This window comes from Callospermophilus lateralis, chromosome 7 (genome assembly GCF_048772815.1).
Source record: "Callospermophilus lateralis isolate mCalLat2 chromosome 7, mCalLat2.hap1, whole genome shotgun sequence".
Taxonomy (NCBI): domain Eukaryota; kingdom Metazoa; phylum Chordata; class Mammalia; order Rodentia; family Sciuridae; genus Callospermophilus; species Callospermophilus lateralis.
Genome location: NC_135311.1, coordinates 100,032,461 through 100,057,542, shown reverse-complemented (window position 1 = coordinate 100,057,542; position 25,082 = coordinate 100,032,461). Strand labels below are relative to the sequence as shown.

The window sequence follows — 25,082 nt, the reverse complement described above, 5'->3', positions numbered from 1 at the left end:
CTGTCGTTGTCACTGCTCTTATTTGTTTAGTGATTTCCTAAACTAATTTATTTTTTCTTTTTTTGGTACTAGGAATTGAACCCAGGGGCTCAATTCCTACTGAGCCACAATCCCTGCCCCTTTTTGTATTTTGTTAGAGACAGGGTCTCACTGAGTTGCTTAGGGCCTCACTAAGTTACTGAGGCTGGCTTTGAGCTCATGATCTTCCTGCCTCAGCCTCCCAAACTGTCGGGATTACAGGTGTGCGCCACTTTTCTTGGCCTAATTTCTTAAAATCTGTATTCTTTGTCATGTATGGTTGCTGAAGTCTATCTTTGTTAGCTAAATGGTCAGCTAATGATTAGACAGATTTCTTAAAATGCTGTGATCTGTGCTGGGTTTGGTGGCACACCCAGCTACTTAGGAAGCTAATGTTGGACGTTCACTTGTGCTCATGAGTTTAAGACCAACCAGGACAATATGATGAAACCCCATCTTAAAAAAAAAGAAAACAACAACAACAACAAAAAACTGGTGATATAATAAGAATCCTGTAATAAGAATTGTAATGCATTCCGCTGTCAAATATAAATAAAAAATTAAAAAAATAATAATAATAAGTCCCCTAGCCTTAGCCTTGATGAGAAATTATCTGTGTATCTTCAGTGCTCTGACAGGCAGTTGTTTATCACTTTATCTTAGCCGTCATCTACTTTGCAGAGCATCAAAGTTGGCCAGTGATGAGAAATTAGAGCCTTCTCAGTTCTTTCTTGGGCATGCGCACACCCCTGCATATGTGTTCCTGGCAACCTTAAATCCCAGGAACATATGAAAGTTTTTCAAAGACCCCTTTGGAAGATTTTCCTTCTTAAGTTTTTGGGTCAGCTTCTTGGTTATGCATCTTTTATTGCTGCTTCAGACAGATGGGATATTAAACAGTTGCTGTTGACTGTTTTTGATGAATGCCCTGGGAGAAGGTTGTTTGCAGTGAGTGAGCTCTGATTCCTGTCAAATAAAGCAAGGCCTATCAGTGGAGGTTTCCAGGGAATTGCTAGCTGTGTAATATAATGACAGTTCTCATGGGGTAGGACTTTGAAGAGTTCTGAACCTGCTTTGCTCTTCTGTCTATCTAATCCTCTGGTTTTTACACTGTTGGTTTTCTCAGCTATGTGATTGTAGACTCTTGGTTTTTAAATCTACTATGTAGCTAGAGAAAGGAGATGAAGATAGGGCATCTTAAAAAGCCATATGTCACACTTTTCTTGCTGAGGTTCAGCCATTTTTCTTGAATAAAGACTTCTCATATTGTGCAGAATTATGAAATTCTGCAATTTTCAGAATTATGAAAATGTTAATTTTTGGCAACTTTTTCTACAACTCTCAAGAATGCCTGATTTCTTTTACTGCTCCATCCCATCACTATGTTCTCATGATATTGGGCTAGTTCGGTTCCTGGAGCATGTTAGACCGCTTTCTTGTCTCAAGGTCTTTGTGTAGACTGTTTCTTCTCTGGGAATACCTGCCTCCCAATTCTTTGTTTAGTTGACTTCTGATCATTCTGGTGTTTGCTTAAATGTTACTCAGAGAGCAGCTTCCTTTATCTCTGCCTCCCATTCTGAATTATATGCTCTCATTTTGTTCTCTGCTTTTCCACCCTCAATCTTGATCACAGGATTTACATACTTGTATGTATTTGTAACTCTATATTTATTCTTATGAATACTTGTTTAATATGTATCAGCTAGCATACAACCTGCCAGGAGGAATGTGTCTTCTTGTTTATAGTTTGTCCTCAGTAAATGTTCATAAATAATCAGTGAAATAGAAAACATTCAATCAAAATGTATATTGATCTGATTTTAACCTAAGGGGTACCCAGTTCTAATATGTAGCAGTGCTTAAACAGTCTTGAGGGTGTGTTAGGTGAAAAGGATGTGATAACCTAGGAGGGCAATACTAATGCCAGGTGCAAAGGCCCAGAAGTGTGAAAAAATAAGATTTAGGAGAGTGGTTCTCAAACTATTTAGTTTTAATATCTCTTTCCATTCCTAAAAATTATTAAGGACCTCAAAGAAGTTGATTTCTTAAAAAATATAGTGTATATCTATCAATATTTAGCATGTTAAACTGAGCTGGGTTCCATCTCCAGCACCACACACACACACACACACACACACACACACACACACACAAAGTCATTATTGTTGATACTGACTTCATCAGAACATCTTTAGATATTGGAAAACTTTCACATTCATAGAAAAAGATATAAATTAGTACTTAATTCTCAATTTTTCCTTGAAAACTTGTATTTTATCAGTGGCAAAAAATATTGCTAGTTGTTTCCTCAAAGTAATGTGGTCACTTTGATCATTTTCAAGAAAACATCAGCCTAATTCCCAGGTGTGAGTAACTGTAGTTATTCAAAGGTAGAATTAATTAGCTTGCCCAGGATTACATAGCTAGTAAGTGGCAGTGGTGGGCCTGGTGACCGGATCTTTCTTGAGTCTATATTGTATTGCCCCATATCTGAGTTATTTGGAACTTGCCAAAGCATGTTCTTTCTTACAATAGTGTATTGTGGTGTTTTTTTTTTTTTTCTTTCTAGAGAGCATGAATGGTTTAAACAAGATTTGCCCAATTACTTATTTCCTGAAGACCCCTCTTATGATGCTAACGTTATTGATGATGAGGCTGTAAAAGAAGTGTGTGAAAAATTTGAGTGTACAGAATCAGAAGTAATGAACAGTTTATACAGTGGTGACCCTCAAGACCAGCTTGCAGTGGCGTATCATCTTATCATTGACAATCGGAGAATAATGAACCAAGCCAGTGAGTTCTACCTCGCCTCTAGCCCTCCAACTAGTTCTTTTATGGATGATAGTGCCATGCATATTCCCCCAGGCCTGAAACCTCATCCAGAAAGAATGCCACCTCTTATAGCAGACAGTCCCAAAGCAAGATGTCCATTGGATGCACTGAATACGACTAAGCCCAAGTCTTTAGCTGTGAAAAAAGCTAAGTGGCATCTTGGAATCAGAAGCCAGAGCAAACCATATGACATTATGGCTGAAGTTTACCGGGCTATGAAGCAGCTGGATTTTGAATGGAAGGTAGGAAATCGTGCATTAAGGTCATTTGTAGAAGCTATCTTGCTGTATACCAAATGGTCTGAGCAGCTGAGTAGTAAGGTCCATATAAAGTTATTTTTGATTTAAATATAAGTTTACTGTGCTTGATTCTTCTCAGTATTACACTATGTACATTCAAAGCAAAACAAATTTCTATAAGAATGAAGAGCTGTTGATGTTGGAATTTAGGTATTTTGAATTATAGAATAGCATTTTTGGCTAACAAACAAAAAGTAATCAACTTGAAATTATCTGAAAAATAGCCCACCTGTTTTAGATGCTTCATAGCAACAAAAAGCCCCGAGTCTTCAAAGATAATGTTGTCACTTTTTTCTCTTTTGTTTTAGGAAGACTTGACTTTTTTCTTATCTTTTTTTGTTTGTTTGTTTTAAGAGTGGTGGAGGTGAGTGGCAGTGACAGCTAACAGTGTTAATCATGCCATCAGGATACATTTATTCAGCAACAATTACTTTTCTTCTAGTTGAGAAACTCTCTTATTTGGTTCTTTTAATACTCAGTTATGGCATATTTTTCTTACTATCACCCAGTTTTATTTCTTTTAAAATTAGTGCTTTATTTCATTTCAAATCTATTGGAATATATGTGAGGGGCCTGTAATCCCAGCAGCTCAGGAGGTTGAGGCAGGAGGATCAAAAGTTCAGAGGCAGCCTAAGCAACTCAGTGAGACCTTATCTCTAAATAAATTTTAAAAGGGACTGGGGGTATGGTTAAGCACCTCAGGGTTTAATCCTTAGTACCAAGAAAAAAAAAAAGTACTTTTCATTTTAGATATTCCTTTCACTCTTGTTCTTTTCTTGAGAACTTTGAACCTTTTTTTTAAAGGAAGAAGAAAAGCATTCAAATTAATGATGTAAATACTCATTTAACATGCTTGAATAAATCAGTTACTTTCATTTCATTATTTGTACTTGAATAAATGAAATAATATTTCTTAAGACTAAACATAAATGTCCTTTTTCTGAAGCAGTTTATTTAGTTAAACAAGATGCTAATGTCTTTAAAACTTCTTTTTTTCTTTGGTATTAGGGATTGAACCAAGGCATGTTTAACCACATTTTTAGTTAGAATGTTTAGGCACATTCCCAGCCCTTTTTAATTTTTTATTTAGAGACAGGCTCTCACTCAGTTGCTGAGGCTGGCTTTGAACTTGCCATCCTCCTGCCTAAACCTCCTAAGCTGCTGGGATTTTAGGCATGTGCCACCACACCCAGCATAAATGTCTTTAAAATTTCTTGTTGAAAAAATTTTGAAACTCATATGCTAGATATTTTTAAACCCAGAATCTTCTGTATCTGAGCTACAGTTTTCTTATCTTTAAAAAGCAAACAGTATCTTCTTTGCAGCATTATTGTGATCCTGAATTTTGTGACAGAACCTAATGTAAGCCATTAACATGTTAGCTCCCCTTTATTCCTTTGGCTCCATATTCATCAGTAAAAGTATTGAAGCAGAGGCTGGGTAACCAAGATAATGATTGATGCTTCAGAATGGATGTGTAAGCTGAACTATATAATCTGAGTTTTCTTTAAGTTGTAATTGCTAAATGTAAATGCTGCTGTTAGTGTGAATTAAATAAATACTAAACTCCGATAATGTTAAAAAAATATATTATTCAGTAACTTCTTTCTTATCCAACCCCATCAATTATTTGTTTTTGACATTTTTTTTTCATTCTTGCCATTATTGTTATTTTCAATAAGAACTTTTTTTTTGTTATTTTTACTGGTTTCCTGTTTTAGGTAGTGAATGCATACCATCTTCGTGTAAGAAGAAAAAATCCAGTGACTGGCAATTATGTGAAAATGAGCTTACAGCTTTACCTGGTTGATAATAGGAGCTATCTTTTGGATTTTAAAAGCATTGATGGTAAGGAGACTATGTAGCCATGAGCTCAGAAATCAAACTTGGCACTAGTTGGCCAGGTGTTAAAAATCATCTCTAAGACATGGTGAGTAGTCATTTACTAGATTTTAAGTAGTCTAGAGTCAACCAAAATGTGAGAGGAGATATATATTTAATATATATATATATACCTATATTTATATTATTATTTATTTATTTTTTGTTAATGTGCTAGAAGAAAACATATTGCTAATGAAATATTTTCTTCATGGGTAGAGACATCAATTTCATTTCAGTGTTAATGCTGGGCACTCTGTTGAGGATTTAGAGGCCATGTTTGAATGGTGAAGTGTTGTGATTAGTGATGTATGTTTTCGTTGTGGGAGGAAAAAGGTATTACTTTCTCTGTTCCTAACACACCGAAATATGACATTCATTTTTTTTTCTTTCTTTTCTTTTTCTTTTTCTTTTTTTGTTTTCGTTTTCTTTCTTTCTTTCTTTCTTTCTTTCTTTCTTTCTTTTTTTTATGCTAGGAATTGAACTCTTGGTGCTTTACCACTTAGCTATATCCTCAACCATTTTTATTTTTTATTTTGAGACGGTCTCACTAAGTTGCTGAGGCTGGCATCAAACTTGCCATCCTTTTGCCCTAGTCTCCTGAGTTGCTTCGATTATAGGCGTGTACCACCTTGCCTGACTTATAACATTCATTTCTAAGTTGCCCTTGTTCAGAGGGGTTTACTTACTATTCTGAATATAACAACTTTATAGGAAGGACTCAGGCAAATAGACCTCTCATATCAATTGCTTTTCTTTGATCCGTTTCAGATGAGGTGGTGGAGCAGAGATCTGGTTCCTCAACACCTCAGCGTTCCTGTTCTGCTGCTGGCTTACACAGACCAAGATCCAGCTTTGATTCTACGACTGTAGAAAGCCATTCACTTTCTGGCTCTCTCACTGGCTCTTTGACCGGAAGCACATTGTCTTCAGTTTCCCCTCGCCTGGGCAGTCACACCATGGATTTTTTTGAAATGTGTGCCAGTCTGATCACTACTTTAGCCCGTTGATGATCTCCCTGATTTTTATCTTTCTGTTACTACACTGTGAAAATCAGATACATTCTTTAAATTATTATCTTCTGGATATCACACTTTGCAATATTGATTGAAAAACATGAATATTTACAGGGGATTTGCAATGCCATAGAAATTACTGAAAACAAAGAAGTCTGACCATTACTTTTAGAACTCTGTAATTCTATTGTACCTATGTTAAATTCACATAGACAGTATTGTGAATGGGTGAATGTTGATGAAGATTGTTAATTTGTAGTTGTGAATTCACTTCATAAGATGAACACACCTCACTGATGAACTGTCTAATCTAAGAGTGGTTTGCAACAGCATCTGGCTTCACTAACATAGATAAATCCATTTTACTTCCTAAATTTCACAGCTTTGAGCTGTTTATGGTCTCAGTTTTCTTCACAAAATTATTAAAAAATTAAACAGCCATTGGTAAGATATTAGCTGGGTGCAGTGGTACACATCTATATTCCCAGCAGCTTGGGACACTGAGGCAGGAGGATCACAGATTCAAAGCCAGCCCTTGTAATTTAGTAAGGCACTAAGCAAATTTGCAAGACCCTGTGTTAAAAAAGAGTAGGGTTATGCCTCAGTGGTTAAGTGCCCCTGGGTTCAATCCCAGTAACAAAAAAACCCAAAAATTATTTACAGGTTGGAATCTTAAAAGCCTGCTCTGAAAATTCCAGAAACCAAGTTCTTCAAACAGTTTTTGCAAATACTGCTTAGTACTCACCAGAAGGTCTGTGGTCTCTAAAAGGTACTCATAATTTCCAGGTTCCTTAAAAACAGTTTTGACTATCTCAGGGCTTTATCTTTGAGATTTCCCTGAATGATAATGTTTATCTTAAGAGCCTTCAAGGTTCAGCTTAGCATTGGGATATCTGGACTTGAAATAATTAGTCTTTTCCATAAATTTATGTAATTTTAAAATATGTGCTCAAGGCCTACCTTTCTCAAATTCTTTTTATCTATTTATTTTTGCATTTAATCAAGAACAATAAAACAGTAGACAGTTAAATGAAGCAAAGCAGAATATCAGCAATCCCTTAAAAAAGAATTCTGATCTTTTATTTTGTGTGTTGGGGACAGGGTTGGGTGAGTGGGAGTAAAAGGTTAGAGTCCTATTGCATCTCATGGCACTAAATCTTCACTTGGAGTTAAAGTTTGTTATTGATGGTACCACCTTCCTCCACCTTCCCCAATAACCATTATCTTTGTTCATTTTTTCATCTTCAGTGGCTGATTGATTCAGCTGAATCTTTTTTGGTTCCCTTTCTTGATTGCTAGCCATTCAGTTCAAAAACACTATTCTAGCCCTAAGGGCTTTTGTGTGCTTCCAAAGTTTAATAGGCTATGACCTTCACTGTTGAACCTGATGTGGCAGGGAAAGCTTAAGTAGTCTTTCCTGAGAAAATATATGTGTTGTTTACATATATTACATATATGTATTCACATAACAGTTCTTTTAATCGAAAACCAGATTTTGTTTGTTTTGCTTTGCAAAATTTTTTTAAGATTAAAGGAAAAACAATATATAGCAGGATAGATACTAGGACATTGATAATATTTTGTTTTAGTAAAGGTATTTTTTTATTTTTTATTCTAATTTGTTATATATGACAGCAGAATGCGTAATTTATCTAATTTTGTATTTATTCATTTATTCTATTTATGTTGTAATTAACAATCTCATTTTGCCTGACATGCCCTAAAAATATTGAGCTCTTGAAAACAAAAAAAATGACATTGCTTTGACAGGTTTCTCTTTGCCAAAATAATGTTTTCTATCAAGAAGCAAATGAGAATGCTAGATCAAGTTTCTCAAGTATGTCTGTTTCTTTAACCTTTTGAGTCATGAATTTCAGGGGCGTCACATCAAAAACTTTTTTGTAGATTTTTTTTAAAAATGGTGTTAAATAACTTGCAAGTCCAACTTCTTTATATGGAATCCTTGTTCACTGATTTGGGAAAGACCATAGGCTTGCAGTTTGAGATAGCTTAAGGTCTAAACCTTTGAAAGACTGCCATCTTGTGGCGCCAAAGGGTAATTTTTTTATTAGTTGTGGGGATAAGTAGTCCTGCTATTTAAGTGTGATGTGCATTATCAGTATGGCGTAATTTTGACTTCTCCCAATGTACATGTGCCTCTGTTGGGAAAAGCAAGTCCACTTTATAATATTTGCCTAATTAAACAACAATTTTATGAGTAAAAAAACATAGGAAGGAATCTAGTGGCACTGTTGCTTCTTTAATACAATCAGACGTAAGATACTTTTTTCATATCAAAATTACCTTATATGGATGATGAGAATTTTCTTTGAGAGTTAAAATTTATTTACTGTTTTCTCATTCTTGCCAGTATTTATGAAAATCCACAAGGATAGTTGAATTTTAGGGGGAATCTGAGGATCATAGTTTTGGTTCTTTTCTGCCCAGTTTTAAAAACAAATATTCTGTGAATCTAGGTGTTATAATAAATTGATTTTCAGAGAGATTTCAGGACACTGAATGAAAGGGAGTAGAATGTTGTCATAGGCTTTTTGTTGGTCATGGGCACAGAGAAGGAAAGAATCTGTTGCTAATCCTCAATTCCTATCTCAGTCTTGTAAACTGGTTAACTGTGGATGTGGTATGTGGGCCTGGGCTAAGAGAAGTTTCCTCTGGTTAAGATCCTGGGGAGAACTTCTATTTTTAGATTATAGGAAGGCCTAGACTATGCCATGGAAATGGACTCCATGTGGTTCTATAACATTTCCCAAAGAATAAGAGATTCTGTGGGGTAAGTTTGGAGAATACTGCATGCACCTCCTTCCATTAGGATGACAATGGGATATGAGCATTGAAGTCTTTTCCTTCTATGAAAAAAGGAAAAAAATATAATATAGTTTGGTTTAACCCTGCTTTGCCCAAATTAACTTGCTACTTTAAAAATTTATTCCATAAGGAAAGGAAAATTTGGGAAATACTTTTTCAGGAAAATTATTGTCCCAGGTTGCCATAATCAGGATAGTTAAGAATGAAATTGATAGCACTTCTTTTCCCCTTACCAGTTATCCAGGAGAATGAGTTATCCTCATTCAAAATGAAAATCATTTTTTTTAAAACTTGCAGACATGTTCATCTTGAGTGAATTGTGGACTAAGAATTTTTATGGCTACAACTTGTTTTGTAGCGTGTTGATTTTCTAATAATAGATGACTGAAAAACCTTAAATAAGATTACTCATGTAAAAGACTTAAGGCCACTGATTCATGCTTTTGACTCTGTGGGCAATGAGTCAGTATCATTAATTCTTTCAAATGTTTAGTCAGTGAATATTTTCTGAATACTTTTATTTAGGATGCTTGTTTTTAAAGCTAATTCCTATTGTCTTCAGTGTAAAAAACAGTTACTGTCTCAAACTGAATATTTGTGGAGGGAGGGAGGCAAAACATTTACATGTTGGGTGTTTGTTTTGATCTTTTAAGAGACACTTTGTAGTCTCTAGTGTTTGCATTCTTTGGTACTAGTCATCTATAAAGAGACTAGTACCGAAATTAATCAGAAATAATAGTTTTTAGCTATTTATAGCACAGACAATTCTCCATTTTCTGCAAATAGGTTTTCAAGAATGGTTACATAATTCTGGTTTTGCTTTCTCTTATTCCCTAGCCAATTTGTACTCAGGGAATACCCATTTTTAGAATTAAATGAGACATAATTTAGAAAGTAATCATAACCATTACAAATTTTTGGACTACTTTATCTGTTGCTTCTGCTAATGTGCAGTATACTGAGTTAATGTAAGCACCACACCTATTTATACGATGTAGAAGCCTAGAAGATGCCTACCACAGACACTATATTTTTGTCCATTCACTGGTTAATAATTTAAATCTCATTAATATCTATGAAATCCCAGTATTTAAATTCTAGACACATTCACAGTTTTGTCTTTTTTGTTTTTGTTTTTAAAGATACCTTTTCAGGCATCTGACATTTTTGCCTGGTCCTCCTGTCATCCAGTGACTTTAAAATAAAAAAGGCATGTTATTTAATAGCAGTTCTCAGAGACTGTTAAAAACTCTGCATGAGGGATATGTGCAATCTATTGGTAAGTTGCATCCTGCACTGGACCTCATTTTTATGACCCCCCAAATGGGAGGGATAGAGGAGAAAGACCTTTAGGGTATTTTGGAGCTTTAAAAGTCTGCTTTTTCTACTTTTCGTATGATTTGCATTGGTGTTCACTTTTTTATATATTTAGAGTTTTGTACTAGTTTGAAAGTTCAATTTTGGTTTGATGAGGCATTTTGATGGTATATACTTGAATATTTTTTCTAAATTCAGCTGCCCTCTCATATACAAATAGTAAAAATCATTCAGAAAACCAGACAGGTTAAATATCATGTCTACTTGGCATAAAGCAAAAGATTACTAATTCGTAGAGATGGAAGTATTTCATACATTTCTATAGTAAGTTTTAGATGAAGGGACCCTCCCTATTTGTTAACTATTACAGTAATTTTGTGAAGTAACCAGAAAAAGTGTATTATGTTACCACTCTCCAGATGAGGAAGCGGGGCTAGAGAGCTCTTCATAAGCCTGTAAGGCCATACGAGTATTCAGTGGTGATCAGACTATACCATTTTTCCTCTGGGCAGAACAGTTGAATTAATGAAACATCTGAGTAGTCAAAAAATAAAAATAAACACAAATGTATTGCTTTCCATTCTTAGACTGACATAAAGTAGGATTAACTAAATGTTTCCTAATTATATTGATTATACCAACTAGGTATAATTTTTTGAACTATTTATGATTAGCATATCGATTTTTATAGGAACTTCTAAGTTGAGGGTGCTTAAAAAGTTACTGAAGAAACTTTGTGACATATTCTTCATATAATTTTATTTATGTGATTCTGATAGCACAATCTCTGAAAAGAAAAAAAAGAGAAACAAAAACTAGCCTTAGTCCATTTCTAATTTAACATCAGTTTTGACTATTTCCTGAATTAGCCTTCTCTAAATTTCACATAGAGGATAGTAATTTTTCATGTTTTATGCATATTAGATGATATTCATGAACAGAAATTACCTAATTGTAATTGGCTTGATATTCTCCCAAACCTTTTAAAACTTTGAACTTGAGTTTGATGAGCTTTAAAATGTATGTAAACCTAACTAGACAAGTTGCTGGCATCCTTACTAGTCTTTCCCACATGTATGTGTGATGCATTTGATGCCACTGAATAGTAACAGAACAAAGACCAGGACCCACAGTCTAGACTGGAGTAAGTTTTAATTAAACTTCTTCAGCCATAACCTGATAAGAATCAGATTAGGTCTAGAAGTTATCAGACTGTGGTGCTGTATTAATTTCGCAAGCCAATGTTAATGTTTACTGCCAGCCTTGCACAGCAAGGCCAGTCTGCAGCCTTGATTGTGTATGGAACTTTTGGTAACTATAGTTTATATCTAAAACAGTTTAGATTTTATGAAAGTTATTCATGATTATTTGAACAAGCAGGGTAGGTAAATTTCAATTATATTTAAAGTGCAATTAAGGAAATCCTAGAATAGAGCACTCCTTCCAGGAAAAAAGTATTAAGTATTTGGAATATCCTGGCGTGAAAAATTTTTGAACTTGTACATAGAGTTTTGACAAGCTTTATATAGTGTTTTCTTTTTTAATTCAAGGTTTGCTACTTTGAGTTAATTTAAAATTTCAAGGAGGAACAAAAATATTCTAGGCAAGAATTGCATGGTTAATTTTTTTCTGCTAATCTAATTTTCACAGTTAAAATTCCCTTTTAAGTATGTTTTGTTACCCAAAAAAGGCCACTTTTCTAAATAGATGACATTTTCCTAAAATGGGAAAGAGAAACATCTGTTATAAAAACAAACACTAAATTGTGCCTTCTCTCTCATGTTACAGAAACAGTAATAGTAAAGTTGTTTGAACTGTAATTTCTTTTTCTCTGATCCCTCTCATTTCCGATTAGATCTAGCCTCCACAGACAATCTTACTTAGTTCTGCCTGTCTGTTTTCAAGTTTGTTTGGCCAAACCTCACACTATCAGAAGTTATTCACTAAGTGTATTTTCTGTTTCTTTTTTTTTTAATGTTGTTTCACTTTTTAAAGTCACTTTAGTAAATATTTGGCTGCCTTCTCATGTTTTTAAAAACGAATGCAAAGTTAAGTAGTCTTTGTATTTTGCAAGTTTGTATAGGAAAGAAAGAATACAGAGCTAAGGACAAAATCTAATTGGAATCTGATTCTCCTTTTGGCTGCTATAGCAGCACAAGTTGCATGACCTCACTTACTCTTCTCTTGTACAAAATATGGATGATAACCTACCTCACAGATGTGTGTGAGAAATCGTTTCAAGGTCCTTGTTTAAACGCGAGGTTTATATCCCCGTATTTAATGTAAATCCCTTCTTTTTATAGATACCTTTGATACTGATGAGTATCCTGGTTTTTAGGTAAGTTTTATGTGGTAAGAACATAGTGCTAAGAATGTTTCAGACCACAGTTTCACAAATTATGGTGTTCTTATTTTGAGACATTTAAAGTTTCTTGGAAACATCAGATATTTAGATATCAAACTTGTTTATTGTTTCAACAAATAATATTCGGAACTTCTTAATGTCAGCTGAAGCTGCCTTAATGTATCAAAATACAGCATTCTGTTAAGACTGTTCACAAAATCTATGTTGTACAATGTTTTGAGTATTTAATGTGAAGTTATTATAGAACTGTAAACTCAAAGGGTAGTACCTTGATACTGTTAAGAAGAATGGTTGTGTTCTTTATCATGTATGCTAAAATGTTATATAGTGAATTTTGAGTACAGCAAATAAAACTGAAAGTTGATAGCTTTTAGGTTATTTATGTCTATGACAATCATAATATTATGTACCATTGGATAGTAATTGTTCCTTTTTTTTTTTTCTTTAAGAGCATCATGTGTTCTTTCTTTCTCAGCCCATCTTAGGAAACTAAATCTGTAGGCTGATACCTTAACCCAGTGGAGCACTGGACTACATCTCTATTCAAAAAAAATTTAAACTATTGAAATTGGGACCACTGGTTTCAGAGGGAAAACCAATACTAGATTTCCAGTGCTTTTGTATTTTAATAATGGCATATTCAAATTTCAGTTTTGTTTGCTAAATATTTTTTTGTGAGAGTTATATGATCTGTGAGAAGGTTTTGTTTTCCAGTAACCATGTGAAAAGATGTCTTGAATTACACTGCATTTCATAGATACAGGTTCTCTTGGTAGAACCAACTCATAGGCAACAAACACAAGGAAAAGCAGCCTAATTGCTTATAAGCTTTTTCCACAAAATCAAATTAAAGTCACGGTTAATTTGAAAATTGTTTTTGTTTCTGTTCAGTCATTAAGCTAATATTCTGCATTTCAGCTAATACTGAATAAGCTAATTTAGAGAAAGATTGTTTATGACTCATCAGATTTCACACCATCTTTGTTCATTTTGTCTTTGTGTACACTTTTTTTTTTTTAAACCATAGCTATTTGGATAGTTTTCTATTTCTGCTGTAAAAAGTTACTACAAATTTAAGGATTTAACATAGATTTATTATCTTAGAATTCCATAGTCCAGTGGACTTAACTGGTTTTTTCTAAAGGACTTAACACAAATATCTTAACTACTTAAGTAACACAAATTTATTTTCTTACAGAGACATCTAGTGGGCTTAGCTGGGTTTTTGCACAGGCTGAAAACCAAAATAATAATAAGGGCTAGGCTGTAGGAGAGAATCTGCTTCCAGGTTCATCCAGGTTGTTAGCAGAATTTAATTCCATGTTGCTAGGACTGAGGTCTCTGCTCCCTTTCTGGCTATTGACTGGCTATTGACTTCACAGCTTCTAGAGGCCACTGGCATTCCCTGGTCAACGGATGGCTCCCTTCATCTTTAATGGCAGCGATGGGATTCATGCTTGGGATTTCCTCTTCTTCTCATACCACTTTTCTGACTGGCTGACAGATTCTTCTGTCTTCCACTTCCAGTTTAAGGTCCCATGTGATGAAATTGGGTCTACTTGGATAATGTAAATATCTTTTTATTTTAAGGACCACTGGTTAGCAAGTTTGATTCTGTTACAAACCCCCCTTTACAAAGTCACATCAAGTATTTACATACATAACACAAGAGGGTAAAGATTACAGAGGCCAAAATTCTGCTCAGCATAGCCATAGAATAGGGAGAAAAGACCTTCAAACTAGGAATAGAATTTTATAGAAAATCCTTCTGAGAATAGAAAGTAAACAATCTAAATGTGACTTTATATGTACTGTTGTCACATTTCATATTATTGTTATGTAAGAGCAACTTTTTGAAAAACACTACTATAGTCCTCACTAAAAAAAATGTAAACATCAAAGTCTGGATAAATAAAGATTTTACTTTTCCTACATTTTAAAGAAAAAATGTATTTTTTTAGAGTAAAGTTTTTTTTTTTCCTTTATTTCCTAAATTGCAAAGGTAAGGGATGCTTATTGTTGGAAATTTGAAGAGTACAGGAAGTTTAAAGAAACATCCAGAGGTTTATACTCGTTTTTTTTCCTCTATTTATGTTCCTGCATACAAACAACACACACACACACACACACATGCATAATATATCCATCCCAAAAGACATTCTGAATATGTGCAGGAAAGGGCCTGGTTAACAAGGACGCTATTCTCGTCTTGGAAGACCAGGGTTTTCATGGAGGTGCTAAGGAAAGATTTTTGCTGGCGTATAGTAAGGTTGCTAGAGGTCCAGCCTACATGTTATAGTTTGGATCTTGAATGATTCCCAAAGGCTTGGTTGGTCCCCAGCCAACGGTGCTATTGGGAGGCTTTAGAACCTTTAGTAGGTGGGGCCTCATGAAAGGAAGTTAGGTCATAGGGGTATGCCCTTGAAGGGGGTATTGGGGCCCTAATCCTTTTCCTCCCTTCTAACCTATTTGCTTCTGGGTCCCGTGAGGTGGGTAGCTGCTGCTTCTGCTTTGTGCTCCCATAATGGACTGTATCACCACAGGCCCAAGAATAGTGTGGCCAAGCGACCATGGATATTGAAACCTCTAATCGATGAGCTAAGGTAAACTTTTTTTTTTTTTTTAAAGTTGATTATTTCAGGTATTTGTCACAATTATGGATGGTGAGCTAACTGACAATTTTTAAATGGGCCAGTGTTAGCCTCTCTTAGGGTTAAGAATCTGTGTGTGATATCTTACCTGACAGGATGGTGTTATCTTTACTATCTTTTAATAAAAAATTAAAATATAAACTCAGTCTTTTCATTGAAGCTTTATGCTAGTTTCTAGGAGACTGATAACATTGGCTTGGTGTTAATTATGGTGTTTAGGTTTGAAAACCTGGTAGATCAATAATATGAGATCAAAATATGAGTATTGATAGAAGATAAGCAATTATTCTAAAAACCTATATACTATATCAGTAATAATTAGGCAATAAAATTTATATTAGACCAAGTGGTTTCTACTATAAAAAACATTTAATGTTTTAAAAACTGAATATTTATTATGGCTATGTAAAAGAAATTCTCAAACCCAATCCATTCTTTCAAGTCTCTTAAGAATTGAATTTTAAAAATGTGGTGTTTGTTTTCAGCATCTTTCAAATTCAGAAAAAGCCAGGTATGATAACACTAATAGAGTATTGTTTATTTACCTAATTGCTACTTAAATTATCCTCTAATAATTTAACTTCTACTTAAATTATGTTGTAGCATAACAGTGCTATAAAATAGATGAGTGGTTTTAGCTCCATTTTACTAGTGGGGAAATTGAGACCCAAAAGAGCTGAACCACTGAATTAGAAGAAACCCCGTGGTGAGATAAAAATGCAAGGGCCATCTTTATCTCAGTTCAGGTTTAATCCCACTGCCACTCCAGGATTTAAATACTTCATTGTTTGGTGAAGTGGCTTCTCTTTGAGCAGGAGTACTGCATGCAAGGTTTCTGCTCAGCATAGCCACGTTTCCTCACACTCACTTCTTGCTCACAGATCACACTCATCCTCTTCTTCAGTGTCATCTGCAACAGGTCTTGGCTTAGAAGTTAGGAGAGGCCACAATTGTTCATTACTGGGTAGTAAGTTTAATTCAGAAGTCTATAGTCTCTAGTCCAAGCAGAAATAAACTACCATTCTTTTGTACCAACCTTAGTCTAATCTCCTGAAAAAGAAGTCTTGGAGCCATTCCCTAACTCTCCTTCTCACTCATCTTCTCACTGACCAAGACGTGGTGTCTCTTTGACCTCTGAGGGGGCTCCTGAACCATGTGCTCCAATCTTGCTATCCTCATTTAAGGCTTGTTGACCTTTTCCTTAGAATATTGCAAAAACAATCTTTTCTGTCTGTTGTCATCTATGCAATTGCCTCCTGTTATGGTTTGGATATGAGGTGTTCCCTCCAAAATCTTAGTGTGAGACAATGCAAGAAAGTAGAGGAAACGATTGGCTTTTTGAGAGCCTTCATCTAATCAATATATTAATCTACTTGAATGGATTAATTGGTAACTTTGGGCCTGTAGGCAGGGTATAGCTAGAGGTGGAGGGTCACTGGGTTCCTGCCTTTGGGGCATGTGTTTTGTCTGTGGTGAGAGGCAGGCCCCCTCTCTGCTTCGTGATTGCTCAGTCCTTAGCTGCTTTTGTTCTTCATACCCCTTCCACCAACAAGGTGTTCTGCATCACCTCAGGCCTAGAGCTTTGGAGTTCACTGTGGACCTAGACCTGAAATCTTGATCACCAAATAAACTTTTCTTATCTAAAATTGTTCTTGTCAGGTCTTTAGGTCACCACAGTAAAAAAGCTAAAACCCCTCCCTTTCCCCAAACATCTGGCATTTTCTTCCTGCTTAACCCTTGAGTGGCACACCACTCTAGAGCAAAAAGCTTCAGCATGCTGGAGCATGCTGTGTCACATTCTAGCCCAAACACCCCATTTCCCAGCAGTCTTCCTACTTCATTTGCCTCAGATTTCTTCATAGTCACCAGACAGAGCATGGGATTTATTTCAAGAACAAACTTCAGTGTCACCTTTTTTGTAACATCTTTCTTAACCCTGTAGCCATGTCATTTATAATATTATTTTAATTATGCTATTCTCTAAATTCTTAACTATACAAATACCTTTGATTGCTGTCTTTTAGAATAAACTTGGCCTTAATTAGAGCATGCGAAAAATATAAGAATAGTAGTTTCAATGTACGAAGGAAGAGGCCATGAATTGCCCTGCTTAAAGAACTGAGGGAAATTTCTCCACATAAAGCCACTTGTATAAATTCTACATATGCATTCAACTGTCTTAAAATCTGACATTCAGTGCACATCATTTAAAAAAATAGAATCTGTTTATACCTCTGCTTTTTAATTTCCATTTCATTTAAGTGAAAAATACTGGAATTCTATTTGAATGAGTTTTGGGGTATAGACAAAATTTTTCTTAATTTAGGTAAGATAGCATCTATTTTTTAGATTTTGTTAAATATATTTAGATACTTCTTTACGTGATACTAGTTGAACTTAAGAAAAATTATTTTTCCGCATCCTATTCCCAAAGGCACCAGGAATAGCATCGATCAGATTGTTTTTGTGATAAAGTAAAAGGACATTTATACCTTGATTTTTTAAAAAAGATTAAGTCAGAATTGTTTATTTTATCTTAAATTTGAGGATTTTGAGGACCTTCATTATCAGAGTTTATTGTACCAAATTTAAACTAATATCTAGAAATTACACATGCTTACCTTACTAATATTAGAAGCAAACCAGCCATCTGCACAACTGAATAGTCTTGATTTCTAACTTTGGACATGGCTCATTAAGCAAGTGCTCACATAACAGTTTCACATTTTTTTTAAACCAGCAGTGAAATAGATATTGAAAGAGAAAACTTTTAAGAGTCAAACCAACAACTAAATGTTGAGGATTTCTTGTTTTTTTTTTCTTCCAAGTGCCCAACAAAAGTTCCACAGATTCCATCTGATTTTGACATGTAAACCAACTGCTGTGAGGCAGGACTAAGCTGCCAGGACCCCTTCTCAGTTGTGCAGCCTTTCCCTTCTGATCTTGACCTTTCTATCTGGACCAACCTTGACTCCTGGGGAAAAAAGAAACATACATTTTGAAGTAGAGGCTAATGGAACAGTGAGGAGGAGATTTATGGGAATTTTCTTACCCAGTTTTATAATTTAATGTTGCTTTAAAATGTTTATAAATATACAGTGTTCAATTTGATAATAGACTCAGGAGACAGTAATAAAGTCTCTCCTAATGTCTCCTTACAGGACAGAGAACATGCTGTGTATTTAATTTTCAGAACTTTTCCTGAATTTCAGTAAATTCAGCAGTCTTTCCTTGAGACTAATGCACACAACACCATATTATTTATAACTTACAATTTGAAGTATAAAATTAAACTACTTACTTGAAATCTAGATGTTCAATGAGTACATATCCATCTATAGGGGAAAAACATTGTTATTAATCTGAAATTTTTAGAGAAAATTTTTTTTTGAATAGTGATTGAAATTTTATGGGCAACGAGCCAAAAAACTTACATTTCCCTTTAGAATTGCGACATATTACTAGATTTTGTTCAGTGGTGTCAATGACTTCCAGTTCTTCTCCAGGTGTTATTGGCAAATCAAATATTCCATTTCTTGAATTACTGGAACATACCACTGCTCTATTGATGACGATAATTTCTTTGTCATACTGAAATGAAAAAAATCACTAATCAGACCATGCTTACACAGCCATCATCCTTTTTCACAAAAACCGAATTAATGGAGGATATGATAAAGTTACCTCAAAATTAAGACTCTAGATATTAAAAAATCTCTGAAGGAAAGAAAATAACAGGAAGGTAGTGGTGAAAGGGAAAGTCATTTTAAGAAAACCATAGCAAGATGTTAAGTATGACTGTAAGGGAACGGGGAAGCGTCGGAGAAAGAGACCACAAGAGACCAGCCTCATGCAACACGCAGGGGAAGTTTATTAGGATCCGGTTCAGCGCGCTGAGGCTCTAGGCAGGCTCACACAGAAAGGGAGAACAGCCCAGAGCCCAGAGCCAAGGTTAAGCTGAGCTTAAGTACACCTTTTGGAGAGGGGGGGGGGCGCTTTGCATACATCAGAACAAATCAACAAGAGACGCGGGAAAATTGAACAACAACTCTGAGTCAAGATTAGCACATTTACTGGCGGGAACAGATTGGACGGGGGTGATTGGTTACTCTTAAGTGGGGGGGAATATTTAAACTGATTGATTCTGGGCCCGTGGTGCCTAGTGCCAGGCGACTCAAAGTCCCAAGTTATCAGACCACCAGAGGAGTCAGTGAGAATGTTTACTGGGGCAGCTCCGCTATTGTCCTAACAGCTACAGAGATCAAAGACTTCGGGGTAGCCGAGGTATTTAACATATCAATGGTCTCTTACATATCAATGGTCTCTTACTTTACAACCCAAGCCTTGCAGTTTTAGAAACTTCACAGTGTCCGGTCCTTTACACTTTAACTCTGGCTCTTCGGCTTAGAATCAGCTTAGAAATTTTACCTTTACAGTGACATTTTGTATGATTTTATTTTTTTAGAGAGAGAGGGAGAGAGAGAGAGAATATGAATCTTTTTTTGTGGATGGACAACACAATGCCTTTATTTTTATTTTTTTATGTGGTGCTGAGAATCGCACCATGCTAGGCGAGCGCTCTACCGCTGAGCCACAGTCCCAGCCCAATGATTTTATTTTTAAAATGTTCTTGCACCTGTTGTCTAATTTTACTAGAGTGGAATCCTGGAAGAAGAGAAAGCTAAAACCTGAGTATAGATTTAATAATCAGGGAAGGCATGCTGTTAGGTAACAAAGTTACTGCCAAACCCAGGAAAGGAGAACATTTTTTAAAAACACCCAAATCCTGTGTGTAGCCCCTTAGACTTTATACTACATACCGATCATTTCTAGATGGCACTCTTACATCTCCACGTACAAATACTTATTAATGTGATTCAGTGCCTTCTTCCACTCTTAGAAGTATTCTGAATTTGGATTATAAATCATAAGAAGACCCTATACCAAGAGATATAAGCTATAAGATATTTCTTTTTGCTAACAACGTAATAGCATCTAAATAACTGGTCTTGCTCTCTTGGGGCTATTGTTTACTGTGAGTCCACAGTGATTTCTTAGAATACAAGTCTGACTAGACCACGTTCCCATTTATAAAGCTCTGAAAACTCTTCATTACCCTTAGGATATGAACCACATTTCTGAGCTTGATATTCAGGGATCTTTGCATGCTATCATTCTCCATTGCTCCATCTCCCCTCATGGAACTATATGATACTCCTTGAATACCCTGTATACTTTTCATATTTCCATTATTTTGCTTGTGCTGTTTTTTTCTGCTTAAAATATTCATTTGTCTCTTGACCACCTCACCTTTTATGACTGCTATATATAATTTATTGTTTACTATGTATATACTCCTATTATAACATTTAGTAAACTATTTTAAGAAATGAAAATAAAGGACAGTCTTATTTATCTTTATATCCTCAATACCTGAGAGCAATGTGATACCCAATATTTTATAATTTGAGCTGGATAAAAATTATTGAAATAGCATAGTCTTTCTAATGGCAACTACAAAAACTCATCACAGAAAAAAATAGAATCCTACATATATATAGGAAATGAAATTTCTGTCCCATGTGAGACAGTCAAAAATATGAGGGGAAAAAAGCCCTAGATAGGATTTAGGAGTCTTTTCAACAAGTAATTGCTACATTATTGTTTTCCACCTATTAAAATACCACCACAATTTGCAGTAGATAATTTCAGATCACGATTTCTAGATGTAGTAATCATAGTCAGCTTTGGTCTAAGTGGAAGTTTTAAGTGATTGAGAGATTTATGTCTATTCCTTTGTTAGTTTGGTTCAAAAACCGTTTTGGATGTTTATAAAGTGTTAGGTAGTCATTTGATTGTTAGTATTGTTTGATTTTTAGAATGATGGAATAATGTTCCATGGACTCTTAGTGACAGAATAAGATGTCAGACACATTCCTTTCTCCTTCTTTCCCTCCCTCCCTTCAGTTATCATTTATTTGTTTGTATAGTCATTCGCTCACTGAGCACCAGGAGTTTAGTTTTTTGTTGGAGGCTGGGAACAAACTTGATAAATTAGAATCCCCTTCCAGAGGGACTTGGGAGATTAGTTCAGGACAGGCCCTGGTTGTAAACAACTGATAGATAGTAGAGGTAGAAAATGTGCCAAGGAGTGACTTGACTTGGAGGAACTAGGAAAGAGTGAATGACATTTGAACAGTGCCAAAAAGAACAACTCTTAGGAGTTTTTCCAGGCAAAGGGACTAGCATGTACAAAGGCACGTCAATATAGAAATTCATTAGGAAAAATAAAAATAAAGTATTGGTGAAGCAAATTTTTAGGGTCTTTAAAAGTGCACATTTGTAGCCTAGTGTCATCATATGTGCCTGTAATCCCAGCTGCTCTGGAGGCTGAGGCAGGAGTATTGCAAGTTCAAAGTTAGGCTCAGCAAGTTAGTGAGGCTCTAAGCAACTTAACGAGACCCTGTCTTGAAATTAAATAAATAAGAAGGGCTGGGGATGTGGCTTAATGGTTGAGTGATCCTGGGTTCAATATCTCTGGTACCAAACAACAAAAAGAAGTTAATCGTTGTTAATTTTGACCTTCAGAGGAAAACATACCTGAAATCTTTCTCTAAAAAGTTTTTCTTCTTTTCCCATTCTGTTTTTTTCTAAGTTTTGCATCTTGGTTCTGAAGAATTTTCTAGGAGAGAAACTGGCAAGAAACATGCAAGTAGTCTACAAAGTCATTCTATCTCAGGACAAATTCAGGCATAACTAACTCTGTATAATTTCATATGAAATCATATATGTTTATTTATTTATACACATAACCTCCACTAGAGCAGATTTTTAAAACCACTGAAAAAGGTAATTAAGACTAATTACTGGGGCTGGGGTTGTGGCTCAGCGGTAGAGTACTCGCCTGGCATGCACGAGGCACTGGGTTCGATCCTCAGCACCATATAAATGTAAAATAGATATTGTGTCCACCTAAAAAACTTAAAAAATAAATATTTTTTAAAAAAGACTAATTACTTTTCCCCAACATTGAAAAGAAAATTCTATACATTTGTGTGTGTGTGTGTGTGTGTGTGTGTGTTTTATTTTGATGTTGGAAATAAAATCCAGGGCCTTGTGCATGCTAGGAAAGCACTCTACACTGAGCTATATCTCTAGCTCCATATATTTTGTTTCTTTTTTGTGGTACTGGGGGTTGAACCCAGGGCCTTGCATACACTTAGTGCCCAATCTACCACTGAGCTACATCTCCAAAGCTAAAAAATAATTTTGATCACAAAATAATATGGAATAAAATCAAGTTGGTAGAGGATGGTTAATGGGTATAGGAGTGGCATTGGATAGGAGGAATAACTTCCAATGTTCTATAGCATAGTATGGATGGTGACAATTAAGCATGTATTTCACAACAGCTAGTAGAGGATTTTTAACGTTACCAACACAAATGACAAATATTTAAGGTGATGGATGTGCCATTTATGCATTTTACACATATACTGAAATGTCATACTATGCACCACAAATATAATTATTGTGTCAAAAATAAAAATTAAAAAAATAAATTTGATCAGACAATTTAAGGTAAACAAGGAACTTCTCTGAATTAGACCTGAAAGCATAATTAAGTATTTTTTTAAGAGAAACAAATTTATCAACTTTCCCACTCAACTTCAGATTATTTAATAGAAACCAGGATCAGTGAGTAAAGGGCTTATAGGTTATGGTTTCAACTTTTCAAACATAATTGTGGACCCACAATTCTACATGGCTCAAAGAACTATCCTATGTGCTAAATGGGGAGATGGATAGAATTAATAAAGCAAAATTCTTATCAACTGTTCAAGAATTAGAGTGTATAAATGTGGTATATAACCACATAAATGTGGCTCATATAGCGGAAGCTGGTCATGACTCCTCCCTTGCTCTGCCTTTTGCTTTGCACATGGGTTTGGTTTTGCTTCAGGGAGTTTAATATATTGACAGAATGAAAAGTCACCCAGGTCCTGTCAGTTTTATTCTGAAGTGTCTCTTATATCTGTTTCTTTCCAAGATTACAGCCACTGCCATGTTTCTGACTATCAGTGCTTCTGGCCTGAAATAGCATTTCCTTATCCCTCTTTTAAAAAGTCCATCTGCATCCCTGCTTCCATGACCATCTTTCAGTAATTTAATTAATCATGCCACTTGTTTTTCCTTAAAACCTTTCAATCTCTCTGCTGCCTAGAAGAAAAATCCAGATCTGCTTCAATCTACCTTCCCAGCTTTGTGAGCTGCCCTTTACCCTACATGTGCATTGTCTACTTGGGTCATCTTAGAAAGTGGATTGCATTTTCCATATTTTACATCTGGATACTCTTGCCAATTTCTCTTAGAATTTGCTGTCATTTTTTGATTAATCAAAGCATGATAAAAGGGCTGAAGTCATAGAGAAAGCTTTTTTTAAAATGTATTGGTAGAATAAGTTGTGGTAGAGACCATTTTAAAAGGATCAAAGAGCACATAGAAATTGGCACCTCTGTAGGATTAATGACAGCCTATCACATTTTCAAGTTTATTCAGTTGAGAGTAAAAACACTATTATGTCAGTTATAAAATATAAAACAACTAGGAAATTATTTCCTTAGAACTTATTTGTAATTATCAACATAGTCAAAAATTATGCTGATATACCCCTTCTTGGAATTTTGTTGTGCTATGCTCTACAAACATTTTATAAGTATGAACTTTAAGGGAAAAGGGTCTCTTTTTTAGTCTATGAATACATCTTTCCAACTGGGGACAAATAAATTACATCAAATCTAAGCCCAAAGAAAATAAACTTAAGGGCCATCCTTTGTTATCCACTGAACTTAGATTTGGTTCAGACCAATGTGCGACTTCTTTGGGGTGCCCCAGTGAGACTTTCCAGACAGGTTTCCCAGAGCAGACAGACCATACAGTGTTCACAGCTCTCTGACTATTTACCAAGGATTTCTCCAAGAAATTTGTTAAAGTCCCTTAGAGCCTACTCCATGTTCTTAACTGAGAAGGGAGCCAGAGCACTAGGTAAACTGGAGTCGGGTAAAACCCCCCCTTTCCCAGTGGGCAACAGAGAATTTGCATCACCTGAAAGAAGTTGGTTCTTGAATTGGTAAGATGTTCTTTTACAATTTTTAAAATAAAATTGTAGAATTGTATTTTAGGAAAATCAGGCTTATTGTGTAATACCTAGTTTCTGATTTTCTCCGAGTTTCACAACAGATAATTGGTGTATTCTGTTAAGTTATGCCTTATGGGGAGAAAGTTCATACAGCTTAAAAGGAGACTGGAAATTTTCCATTCTTTGATAAAGGCTAACTTGAAATCTTTCTTCACACCAAAAATAAGGGAGGAGTAAAGGGAGGATAAATGTGTATGGTACATGACTTTTTTTTATCTTTTTATTTTAATCCTTTCAGTTCTACTATGATGAGAAATCTGCGAATCCAATTTAATGACTTGACTAAGGTCACCCAGCCCATTAAAAGGTATAAACCGCAGCAGAGAAGCTGTAACGCAAGTGCACTTGTGTTCATACCTTTCTGATGCATCAGCACCTTTCTTTTCTTTTTTCCCCTTTGATACCCAAAACTTGGGCTTCCAAGTTTTTATTTTATCTTCATCTCTGAGGAGAAAAATATTTGAACAAGTAAATTAAAACTTAAATATTAAACATTTATGGAATTATCAGTACTTTCTGGGCAATTGTTTTATTAAAGAAAGATAAGTCATGTAGAAATACATTTTGATAGCCTATGCAAAGCCATATAGTACATAGTTTAGGCTTTGTAGACCATCATCTCCATGGTAACTATTCAACTGTTGCGGTTTTATTTAAAAAAAAAAAAAAAAAAAAAGA

At 35.1% G+C, this 25,082-nt stretch overlaps 2 protein-coding genes across 3 annotated transcripts in view; one reads left to right on the top strand and one right to left on the bottom strand.

Moving 5' to 3' along the window:
• Positions 1–13,427, top strand: part of Prkaa2 (protein kinase AMP-activated catalytic subunit alpha 2) — an 86,410-nt gene extending 72,983 nt beyond the window's left edge. For both annotated transcript variants that reach the window (XM_076860289.2, XM_076860290.2), the window contains exons 7-9: positions 2,588–3,092; positions 4,871–4,997; positions 5,802–13,427. In XM_076860289.2, coding sequence (XP_076716404.1) covers positions 2,588–3,092; positions 4,871–4,997; positions 5,802–6,040 — 871 coding nt within the window. In that variant the 3' untranslated portion in view covers positions 6,041–13,427. The remainder of the gene's footprint in view (positions 1–2,587; positions 3,093–4,870; positions 4,998–5,801) is intronic.
• A 2,559-nt stretch (positions 13,428–15,986) lies between these two features.
• The window catches only part of Fyb2 (FYN binding protein 2), a 68,282-nt gene continuing 59,186 nt past the window's right edge, over positions 15,987–25,082 (bottom strand). Inside the window, 5 exon segments of the mRNA XM_076862585.2 lie at positions 15,987–16,131; positions 18,507–18,540; positions 18,640–18,796; positions 21,806–21,899; positions 24,762–24,848. Coding sequence (XP_076718700.2) covers positions 15,987–16,131; positions 18,507–18,540; positions 18,640–18,796; positions 21,806–21,899; positions 24,762–24,848 — 517 coding nt within the window.